The sequence below is a fragment of the Ovis canadensis genome, chromosome 1, assembly GCF_042477335.2.
Source record: "Ovis canadensis isolate MfBH-ARS-UI-01 breed Bighorn chromosome 1, ARS-UI_OviCan_v2, whole genome shotgun sequence".
NCBI classification, from domain to species: Eukaryota; Metazoa; Chordata; class Mammalia; order Artiodactyla; family Bovidae; genus Ovis; species Ovis canadensis.
The window spans coordinates 63,075,628-63,088,345 of NC_091245.1; the positions used below are offsets into that span (position 1 = coordinate 63,075,628).

The 12,718-nt window shown below is 36.0% G+C and overlaps 1 protein-coding gene across 4 annotated transcripts in view; it reads right to left on the bottom strand.

Moving 5' to 3' along the window:
• Positions 1 to 12,718, bottom strand: part of SYDE2 (synapse defective Rho GTPase homolog 2) — a 41,337-nt gene that overhangs the window by 12,788 nt on the left and 15,831 nt on the right. For all 4 annotated transcript variants that reach the window (XM_069596089.1, XM_069596098.1, XM_069596108.1 and 1 more), the window contains 2 exons: positions 11,430 to 12,532; positions 7,036 to 7,162 (listed from right to left, as the gene is read on the bottom strand). In XM_069596089.1, the coding sequence (XP_069452190.1) occupies positions 7,036 to 7,162; positions 11,430 to 12,532 (1,230 nt within the window). The remainder of the gene's footprint in view (positions 1 to 7,035; positions 7,163 to 11,429; positions 12,533 to 12,718) is intronic.

Here is a 12,718-nt window from a genome sequence, read left to right on the forward strand (position 1 = left end):
CAAAAGAAAATAAGCCACACTAATATTAATTTCAAATTATTCCAATTATATGGATTTTTAATTTCCAGACTTTTCATAAACCCTTATAAATAAGTGAGCTACATAAATGCAATTCCTCTTAAATACAGAAGATATGGCTTAAACACACATACTGAATAGTCTGGATAATCTCCAATGCTATACTATGGAAGAAAAAAATCATTTCTAAAACCAAAACCCAAGAACAGAAAACAACAAACGTGCCACTATAATAGGAATGAGGTAAGTCTATTTCAAACACACCACAAATAGTTATGAACTAAGAGGTGATATAGCTATAGTAGAGGAAACAGGAAAGGATAATAGCTGTTACATATAAGGAAGGTAGGTTAAGATACTAGCTAAAGGATAGAGTGTGATCGCAAGAAAAAAAATTGACATTTCTGACAGCAAAAACCTAAATATAGACAATACTGATTTAGAAAATGCTCTCAGCTTAGCTGAGAACTTAGTTTGAGGGCTTAATTTGAATTTAAGTGAAAGTGAAAGGCACTCAGTCATGTCCACCTCTTTGTGATCCCATGGACTATACAGTCCAGAGAATTCTCCACCAGAATACTGGAGTAGGTAGCCTTTCCTTCTCCAGGGGATCTTCCCAACCCAGGGATCGAACCCAGGTCTCCCACATTGTGGGTGGATTCTTTACCAGCTGAGCCACAAGGGAAGCCCAAGAATACTGGAGTTGGTAGCCTATCCCTTCTCCAGTGGATCTTCCTGACCCAGGAATCAAACCGGGGCCTCCTGCATTGCAGGTGGAGTCTTTACCAACTGAGCTATAAGGGAAGCCCAATTTGAATTTAAACATGATCATAAAGGAAGTTTCCCATCTGATAAATCTTTTAAATTTTGATAATACTATGGCTCATAAGAATTCTTGGCGGGAAATTCAGGTTCAATTCCTGGTTCGGGAAGATCCCCTAGAGAAGGAAATGGCAACCCATTCTAGTATTCTTGCCTGGGAAATCCCATGGGCAGAGAAGCCTGGTGAGCTACAGTACTTGGGGTTCCAAAATAGTCAGATGTAATTAAACAACACAACAATGGTTCATTAGTTTCTTATGCATCCTTCCAGCTTTTGCTTATGCAGATATAAATACTAATAACATTATTATTTGTTCTCCTTTATTACATAAAAGACAGCATATATACTTTTTCATTTAACATTTCATCCTTGCTATGTGCTGTGCTTAGTCACTCAGTCATGTCCGACTCTTTGCGACCCCATGGACTGTAGTCTGCCAGGCTCCTCTGTCCATGGGGATTCTCCAGGTGAAAATACGGAATCGGTTGCCATGCCCTCCTCCAGGGAATCTTTGCAATGCAGGGATCAAACCCAGGTCTCCTGCATTGCAGGCAGATTCTTTACCAACTGAGCCACCAGGGAAGCCCCAAAATACTGCAATGGGTAGCCTATCACTTTTTCAGGGGATCTTCCTGACCCAGGAATCAAACCGGGGTCTCCTGTACTGCAAGTGGATTCTTTAGCAGCTGAGCTACCAGGGAAGCCCTATCCTTGCCATAACCCTTGCCATATTTTCAGTACACAGAAATTTTCTTCAAACGTTTTTACAGCCATATCACAGTATTCCAATGTATGGATGCCCCACATTTTGATCTAGTCAGTGGCTACAGATACTTGTATTCTTTCTAATCTGTTATTTCACAACATGCTATAATGAATAACCTTGCACATCATCATTTTGTATATACGCAGGTATGTTGGTAGGACAAATTCCAAAACAGGACCACTGAATCAAAAATATATTTGTCATTCAGAGGAAAAAGGATGTTTCCTAGGTCTGGGGCTTCAGCATCTAAGTGAATAATAGTGCTATTACTTGAAACGGGGGAAAGGAGGAAAACCATGCTTTAGAGGATAGAAAAGAGTTTGATTTTGAACGTATTAAGCTTAAGTTATCTATGGGACATTCAAGGCTACTGGATATAAAAATCTGAGACTCAGGAAAAAGATGGCTGGAGACACAGATCTGAGAATGATCAACTTAAACATGATAACTAGAACCTCGGGAATGACTGAGATTATCAAGGAGGAGAGAGAAAGAGAGAAAGAAAGTGAAGTCGTTCAGGCGTGTCCGACTGTTTGTGACTCCATGGACTGTATAGCCCGCCAGGCTCCTCTGTCCATGGGATTTTTCAGGCAAGGATACCAGAGTAGGTTGCCATTCCCTTCTCCAGGGGATCTTCCCAACCCCGGGATTGAACCCAGGTCTCCCACACTGCAGGCAGACTCTTTACCGTCTGAGCCACCAGGGAAGCCAAGGAGGTAATATAGAGTGATATGAGAAGGCCTAATAATAGGAGAAAATGATGAAGAACATCAATCAGCTCTTTTTTAAAAAAAATTTTTTTCTTTAAAAAAACTTATTTTTATTTATTTTTAATGGGAGGATGATTGCTTTACAATGTTGTATTGGTTTCTGCTGTATAACAATATGATTCAGCTACAAACATATATCCCTCTCACCCCGCCCCCATCCCAGTCTTCAATCAGCTCTTACGTGGTCATCAGGAAGAAGATTTTCCAAAGGTGACTAGGGAAGAACGGCTAAAGAAGTGTGAACGGTAAGTAGAGGCGGGGTGGGGGTGGGGAGCAGGACAGGAAAATATGCTATCAAGGCAGTAAAGGAAAGAATGTTTCAAGAAAGAGTTTAAGGTATCAGTTGATACCCAATAATAATTAGGTTAGATAAGAAGAGTGTACTAGATCGGTCATTTGTATGTTAAAGTCATTCAGAATGATGGCAGGACTTCAGCTGGAAATCTAACCATAGGTAAGATATTAAAGTCTTTAGTGAATAAATGAAAATGCTCAAGTATTCTGATGATGATACTAAACAGGAAAGAGGAGGTACAAGACTGTGCTGTGAGCCTCCAAAAAACCTTATTCCTTAACATAGCATAACTTCCTACTCCATAGTAAAAAGGTAACAAGATGGAAATGCAGGAAGGAACCAAGAGAATACTGACCAAACTTTTTCTCTGATATACACAAAGAGATACAATATATATATATTGCTTGGCATATAATAATAATCAATACCTGTTAGATATACAGTGATATTCCCATTCCTTAACTTTTATCATGTGATCTTTACTACTATCCTTAGTTTCCCACAATGAAGAGAAACATTCAGTTTAAAAAGAATCTACAACTAGAAAGTGAAAATGCAATTTTCTGTAGCTGCCAAACAAAGACACTACTAAACCTTTAGGGCATAATTTTTTTTTAAGGTTCCATATTTGTTCCTTGACAAAACAAGACTTGTTAGTTCTCATAAAACTCAATATGTCCTGGTAATTTGAGACTTGTCCTATAATGCAATTACATTAAATTAAAATCTAAAAGATCTCCAGAAAAGATAACTTTATAACTTAGTGAAAATATATGTCAAATATCATTATACTTTATGAGTAATATACTAAACAACCATTAATATAAATGGAATTTTAAATGGATCCAGATTTTAAATGGATTCAAGATTACTAACTTCACTATAATTTTAAGGCAAATAAGGGAGAATTATTATAACAAACATTGAGCACTTAGAGTATGCTCAGCATATTATGTTCAATGAAGTAAAGGTTATTATTGCTTTTCTATTAGTAAATGCAGACAAACTTCACAGGAAAAATAAAGGATTTTATAAAATGATACAGAGAGGAAGTATTTATAGTACATTGTGACATATAAGATATAACGACTCATAAATCTAGAAATTGACCATATGGTCTTAATTCAAAAACTTAGTGATAGACAGAGGCATCTTAAAACCATTTTGCCTTCTTAACACTTTGGGACATAAAAAACATAAGATAATAACTTTGTGGTGACAATCTTTAATGCTACAGAAGCTACTTAAAAAAAGACTTGGGGGACATTTATGATGAAGTTTATTTAATGAAACACAGTATATCTTTCATCATGTACTTGAAGCAGGCAATTATTGGTAAATAAAGAACTGGTTCCAGTTACATCTCTTAAGCTGCCCTGTATTAGTTGCTGCTGCTGCTGCTGCTGCTAAGTCACTTCAGTCGTGTCCGATTCTCTGCGACCCCATAGATGGCAGCCCACCAGGCTCCTCCGTCCCTGGGATTCTCCAGGCAAGAACACTATTAGTTAGGTACTATGAAATCATATGCCTCTTGCCTTCAGGCACAAGGACCAACTACACAGGAAGATTCTACTCATCCCTGTGATGCAATACAGGCATCACCACACTGGAAAAAAAAGGGCATTCTATCTCTGAAACTACATCTGTTTCTCAGAGACTGGTTTGAAGTACCTATATTGTATTAATTCTCAATCACAAAATTCACCATTCTCTCTGTCTAAAACTTTAATAATCACTAAATAATAAATACTAACTATTGACTTTTCTATTATCATCTCTTAAAACTATGAATAGATTTTACACCTTAAATTTTGCACCTGATTGAAAAAATTCTGGTTTGTCTGGAGTACTTCATTCTGTCTTCCAGACAAACCAATCACTAAGAACACATTAAACTGTGAGTAAAGTCTATTATCCACTCCATTAATATCTTTTTTAGACCTATTGAACTGTTAATTATATTTCAAAGTTTACTTAGCAATGTGAGTTCACATGGAACAAACACATGAGGCAACACTATTACTGGCCAACTCCCCAAATTTTGAGCCATGATGAGCCCCTGTGTATAATTTATTGCAATTCCAATGGTATTTCTCAGACAAAACTTAAATCATTCCATTGGCTTTTTATCAAGAAAGAAAAGAGCTCTTGGTTCTTCTGAAAAACAACTTTACTGAAACGGAATACAAAGAATAAAGCCAAGAAATATCTAATTCATAAACTATGGAAACTCTCAACTTTAGAAAAGAATGCTTCTATAAATCTAATATTCATTGATCTACTGTCATATCTTCTGCATATGCTGCAAATTTCTGACAATTCAAACCACATCACTTCATCTTCTTAAACTGTACACATTTGGCATAATTTTTACCTCTAAGCCAAGGCTTCAACTAAGACAAAACCTCTTTTTATTCAGAATGTAATTTTCTGAGAACTGATATTTATAAAATTTCTCCTTAATAAATTAAAAAATGAGTCTTTTGCTGATTCTATTAATTATATACTACTAAGGGGGAAAAATCTACCTTTTTGTAGAAATGACCCATTTTTTAGTAGAAATAATAAACCTTCTTCCTTTAGAAAAATAAAAGTAACCATTATTTCTGGTTTGCTAAAACTTACAGGAAAAAAAGTGCTTTGGTTTGTCTTCTTTTAGAATTAAAATGCTTGGGATCAAACTTAGTATCTAAGAATATATATTAAATAATCTATGAAAATACAGTCATTCAGAGTTCAGAGATTGGGAAGCTCAAACATTTGGAAAGTCTCAATGCTAAAAGTTGTCTTTAAGGATTCCAATCATTAAAAATCTCTTTAATATGTGCAAGTTGAGCCCTCCTCAAATTCTCACCTAGACAACTGTGTGCAAAATAAGAAAGCAATTTAGAAGAGAAAAACAAATATTGTTAGAGCAAGGGAAAAAATGGTAGTTGACAATAGAGAGAAGAGAAAGACTATCAAAATACACAGACAATCTGGAAATACATACCAAGGCATCTGTAGGTGAAAGGATGTGATATCTGAGATTATGGTTCAAAATAGTCCAAGTGTGGGGAGAATCAAATGAGGGGTATAAATGAGACAGGTTTGGTCATTATGGAAGCCAGATGATGGACAAAGAAGGTTTATCATAGTATTCTATGCTTGAAAACTTTGCTAATAAAAAGTAAAACAACAACAAAAAACAAACATGGAATTATAAGCCAACAGTCCCCAAATATTGATTAGTTATAAAAAATCTCCTAAAGGCCTTTTTTTCTGTTCTCATCTCATATGATCTCTCCACAGAATGACACTGCATTACACCTTGCTGTGAAAACTCTATTGTTTCTTGTTTCCCAAAGTTTCTGACTCCTTTCCTCTCAATCCCTTTAGATGTTTCTTCTTTCTTTGCCTGCCTCCAAAGTTTTGAAATCCTCAAAGTTCTGGACTTTTGAAACTTTACAGACAATTGGAAGGTGTTAACTATAACTAGTGCCAATAACCATCAAATTGCCATTTTCATCACTCAGGGCTTTGGAAGAGTATTTGCAATGCTGTACATTGGACTGTATTCATCACCTGGGCAAATAACAGACCCCTCACATTCTACTACATCCTCTCCTTAGCTGCAGATAAGCACTTTCAACTTTGCTTGATGTATCCACTGAGATCTCCGACTGGTACCTCAAGTTCAATATATGTTTGAGAAGAAATCCAATTCATAATCTTTTTCTACATTTCTCCACCAAAAACAGTAGTTTTCTCTTATTTCTGCTAATGGAATCCAATCAACCAGGTGTCAAAGTCATGTTTTTCTGGGCCCTCCCTGTCTTCATCCACTTTCAATTCTATTCCTTCCTGCTATTGCTACTGCTGTAAGATGCCATCTGCTCTCATTACCTCTTTGCTGAGACTATTGCCAAGCCTTCCTAACTGGTTTTCGTTCCTCTTCTATCTTCTTATTTCAATCATTCGCACAGACTTGCCAGATAAGTATTCCTGCAGACTATCTCTGAAGATTTCATTCCTCTGCTCAAAAATCTTTGGATTCCCTCTGCCTAGTAAATAAATCTAAATTCTCTAACCAGACAGTCAATGCCCCTTATATTACCTATGCTCCAGTCAAACTGAACCTGATGGCACTTTATTTATCCCTCCATGAAGACAAGGTACCCTTTTCCTTCTGTTAGCTACTGGAGCTATTTTAATGTAGGCCTTACTTCCTTCCAAAGGTTGGCTGTTTGAGAAAAGAACACAGTAGTGTTTGTGAAAGAAGGAAAAAAAGACTTCAGAATAATACCAAAACCGTATTTCAATTCTCCTTCCTGCAGAGGTAGTCTTTCAGAATGTATACATAAAAATAACATCTATTTATTACCTGTTATTACATTTATATCTGGGTATTGGCTTTCACACAGACCAACAGCTTTGCTATCCCTCTCAAAAGCCTCTCGAAGTTCTTTCTTGACTGCTGCCGAGCCACATAATCGGTATAGGCCTACTACCTAGAAATAAAATTATCGCCACATTACGGTAAATTGGATAAAGAGAAAATATAAGAGCACAGTATGTATAAATCACATGACTTTGGCAATCTTATATATTCTGATGGCATTTAATTAAAAATATCTCAAACATAAGCTTCTGAAGTCTCACCACAGACTATACTGATTGTAGTTACATGGTTTAATATAAATTTTATATTCTTTCATTTAAATTCAAATGATATACCTGTAGTACTAGCTATGATATCTTAAGCAAAGAAACAATACCTTCCTTTTAATTTTATACACTCAACCAATATCTCCATGGGTGCCCTTTTACATCTTTTGCTCCAGATTGAAGTAATACAGCACAACAGCTAATCAAAGATTTTGGATTCATAAAGCCCCACACTATCACTCCTTGCTTGGTGAATTTGGGCAAGTTTTTTAATTTGTTTAATACTCAGTTTATTTTTAAAACCCAAAACCTCAGTTTATTTTTTTTTAAGTATATATTTGAAATAAGGTTCCAGGAAACTATTTCTGTAAAGTTATCTTTTAAAGTTTCTTGGGAAGAAATGAAAACAAATCTAGGATTTTTTAAACTTATCAAATGAATTGATTATAAAGCACTGAAGGAAATTCAGTGGAAATAATATATTAAAGGGGAAAATAAAACTTCTAGTTCAAAATGTATTTATGATGCAAAGACACCACTCAATCTCCCTTCAATCTACATTAAAAAGAATTGTTTTTTAAACATTGTTAGTTCAATATAAATTCACTAAGAGGAAATCAACATGGTATCTTAAAGAGAAAACAACCTGATTAAGCAACTGGGGCCTTTTAAAAGAAAAAAATCTTCATGAAAATTGAGGAAAGTGGTCGTCATCTATATTTCTACATCAAAGACTATTTAGGAAGTTCAGTCACCTTGAACTGAAAGATTGGATAAAGATTACTTCAAGACAGAAATAAAGTGAAAACACACAAGGCGATCCCTAAGGATCTGAACTAGAAATCATTTAAAAATATTAAAAATGATCTAGAGGAAGAAAGCAAATAAAATTTACAGGTTTACTTATGACACTAACCTCTTATGAATTATTAAATAACTGATAGACTACACTACAAAAGGTGAGTCTTAATATAGGAAAGTGTCAGTAACGGATCCACAGAAATGTTATCCAAAATATTTGAGATGACAAGCACTCAGAATTAACTTAAAGATAATAGAGAATCTACAACTATTTCTAAGAGAAGGTAGTTCAAGGTGCTGCTGAATTTGAAAGGATCAACAGGATATGGGAAACCAAGGAATGTACTAGGAATAAAATTCAAATGTCCTATTCTTCTCCACATTCACGGTATATTCACAGTGACAATAGCAGGTGTTAGTTACAACATCAAGAGAAAGAAAATCAGAATGGCAAATGATCCAGAAAATGAAACTAAAATATTAAACAGGATCAAAGGAAACACTACAACATTAGAAGAAACCAACTTGAGTAGAGCCCTTCTAGTGTAACAAACTTAGAGTGTCACAAAAATCTCATAAAGATGCATCCTCTTAAGCTTGAGAAAGATGCACACAGAACAAATTAAAGAAAGTAATACTTCAATAATGAGTGATACTTTAAAGGAATGTGTTATCCCAAAAGCTGATATTACAAACATAGTTTTTAAAAGTGAATAAAAGAAGGAAGATATACTATACATACATCAGGGAGGAATATTTTAGGGTATATTCCTTAACTTCAGAGGCTGATTTCCTGAATCAAACACTTGAAGTACATGCTTGATGCCTCTAGTAAGGACAGAATCTAAACTGGACGGACCATGAGTATGATTTCTATACTAATCTTTTCCCACTCGAAGCAGAAGATGTATGATAGTAGCCTTCCAAGTATTTGGAAAAATATCACAAACTATTTTAGTATGACTATTGAAACCTAATTGTCATGGTTAAAAAAAAAAAGGAATACTGACTAGAAAGGTAAACAAAATTAAAGCAGTATGCTGGTTTATAAAACACAGGCACATATCAGCTTCTTTCTGTATGTGTATTGGGGTGGAACAGGGAGAAGCAAAAGAGACAAAACAAGAAAAGGCATTTAAAAAGAACTGTTTCAAACATACAACTGTAAATCTTACTTTTTATTTCACAGGAAATAATTTCTTATTAAAATAAATCTTTCTAAACTTTATAGAAATAAAGCATTCCTAAAAAATATTTTCTTGGCATTTAACATCACTTACAACAGTCTTATCTACTTGCTCTTTATGAAATATTTTCAGAAAATAGACTGTAAAAGTATAGTGCTACTTGAGTTACTTATGGGGCATCCCTGGTGGCTCAGACGGTAAAGAATCTGCCTGCAATGCAGGAGACCGGGGTTCAACCCCTGAGTCAGAAAAGTCCCCGAGAGGAGGAAATAGCTACCCACTCCGGTATTCTTGCCTGGAGAATTCCATGGACAGGCTACATTTCATGGGGTCTCAGAGTCAGACACTACTGAGCAACTAACACACATTTTAATGTACAATTGTAAAAGACTTTAGCTTTATTTAAAGCCTGCCTAACTTCTGGTATCTCTATATGCTCCCTGGGAAAAAATATGGAGGGAAAATAGACACCCTTAAGAAAAGAGTAACTGGACCAAAAGCTGGATTCTAAAGGCCTCACTTCCACCCAGACAACACAAACTCAACTTGATAGAATCACATATCTGAAGGAGGTTTCAAAAATTCAAATGTCCTACCTCTCTGCTTCAAGAAGTTACTACATCTATTTTTATTAATATAAGCAGAAAAGACTCACAGAAATTAAGTGACTTGCCCAACATCACACAACAATGGATGAGAAACCAGAATCTAAGTTTCCTGTATCTTTATACCAAACTCCATTAAGTTAAGAGGTTTCTATAGTTTCCATGTTAAATTCAAGGTAGGTTATTTAACATTTGCTTCTATATTCTTCTAAAGAAATTATATTTCAGATTTTATGGTATTCATCCTTGGTATTTTTGATCAATGTTATAAATTCTGATAGCACTAAAGCAAAACACTTTAGTAATGATTCTAAGGCTCATTTTGTTTTGCAAAAGATAAATAATTACTTGTACCCCATATTAATATCCTCAGTGATACACTGCTTCTCATTGTCATTCTACAAGTATTAATGAAATAAAGATAAGGTCTGGTGGCGGTGGTTTAGTCACTAATTCGTGTCCAACTCTTGCAACCCCGTGAACTATAGCCCACCACGCTTCTCTGTCCATGAGATTTCCAAGAAAAGAATACTGGAGTGGGTTGCCATTTCCTTCTCCAGGGGATCTTCCCAACCCAGGGATTGACCCAGAGTCTCCTGTATCTCCTGCATTTGGCAGGTGGATTCTCTACTGCCTGAGCCACCAGGAAAGCCCAAAAAATAGGGTCTACCAACTGGTTAACATTTACATGAAAGTAAGTATCAGTCATGTCCGACTCTTTCTGACTGCATGGACTAAGGTTCACCAGGCTCCTTTGTCCGTGGAATTCTCCAGGCAAGAATAGTGAAGTGGGTTGCCATTTCCTTCTCCAGGGGAATTTCCCGACCCAGGGATCGAACCCAGGTCTCCTGTATTACAGGCAGACTCTTTACCGTCCGAGCCACCAGGGAAGCCCATCTTGTTACAAATAGCACCAGGTTTTTTGTTTGTTCTAATGAACTGCTTTTACCTTCTTTAAAAGGAAAAGAGAATGAGATGTGCTTTTATTAGTAGGACTTCTCCTTATCCACCATGCTATTCCCAAAGGTAAGACATGGATAAGCTTACGCTTTCCAAAGCGTGGAACTAAGGTAGAACAGGAAATAAGGGCAGGGAGTTAATTTTAGGAGTGAAACAGGGTTATAAGATTCACTGTTGAACTCTCCATCAAAGGAAAGTCAAACCATGCAGAAACATTCCTTAAACAAATTAGTCTTAGTCCATGTTATTAGCTCTGGCTTTTCCTAGGAATGTCACTGTAAAATGCCATGTCTTCATCTCAAAGTATCCATGCAGCCCTGCATCAAACATAAAGAACCATCTAGCATGCTTTCAATCATTGACAACACAGGTTAAGGCATAAATTATATCCTAAACAATAATGTAATAAAAATAAGGAATAGGAATGATAAAAAGTCTAAATTAGATTTTTTAAACTTACCTTGAACTCCTTCTCCTAAGACTTACTATAAATAAATTGAATTAATTACTCAGATAGATAGATAAGGGGGCAATAGAGAAACACAGTAAACTAATACCTGGCAGCCTCTCTTTTCAATTTCCATAATACATTTCTGAATCAGGAGTGGTACCATCAAGCCTATATTTTCTTTCTCTACAACTTTTCGAATATCAACACCAAATATTACTGGCTCGCGATTTATATCTAGCCCATGAAGTGAATTCTCCCACTGTTCCAAAAGAGTCACCTTCACGTAAATAAGTCCTCTAGGTTCAAGTTTGACAGCCAGTTGATGTGTCTTTGTCACTCGGAATAAGGTGGGAAGAACAACAGTTCCATGACAACACACTCGGTTTTTCCTTGGAGTGGGTTCCCAACTAAACACTACTAATTTCAAATGCTGTGCATTTTCAATTTCTATGTTGAAAGTGTGATCCATGTCTAAAAACGTTGTTCGACATGTGAGCAAAGCTGTTCTGGCTTTGTTCACTGAATCTACCTGAATTGCACAAAAGACATCTTTTGAGTCTATCCGAGGTGGTTTTAAATCCTCAGCACCATAGAAGTGCACACTCATGAGCCCAGATATGTACTGTGAACACTTAGGTTGATCAGAAAAGCTGTAATGTCTAAAAGCATCAATGTCTATTTCATTCTTGCTGCCGCTATTTGGAATTATGTCTTTTCCTTTTGCAAATTTGTTTTCAGATCCATATTTGCTAGATTTGGCTATCAGTTCAGGTGAATCTCCATCACTGAGGTAACCACCTTTGCAGGAATACTTAGAACTCACGGAGGTTTTCTTCTGATAGCTGGGCTGAGAAGACACACTGGTATCAAGATGGTACCGACTTATCACATTCCTCTTAGCAGCTGTAGTTGTATTCCCAGAAGGTAGAATAACAGCATGATGAATCTCTTGACAGTTACATTTAGACAAAGAAGGAGTATTATCTGGACTGTTCGCATAATTCAAGGTTCCTTTAACACTCAGTTTTCGGCTAAGTTCTGGCAACTTTTTCATTTTCATGGAAAGTTTCCTCACAGTTCGTGGAGATTTTATTTTATCCGGGAAAGACCAATTCATTGAACTGCCTTTTTTCACTGGGCTAGGGCTTGGTGAAGACGGTTCCATAACTCCCAAATCAGTCTTGTTTGTAGCAGCTATACTCCCAGGACCTTGAAAAAAATAAATAAATAAGGTGATATGTTTCTATTTCTTTTTACTTTATAAACCACAAATTTAACAAGCTCTCATATGGACAGAAATTCTTCCCTGTTTCATCTTAATGGTGAGGTTTAGTCAAAAGTTTAGCTGAATTCCCATTACCAAGTTTAAGCAGAATATCAAGATCTACAAAAGGC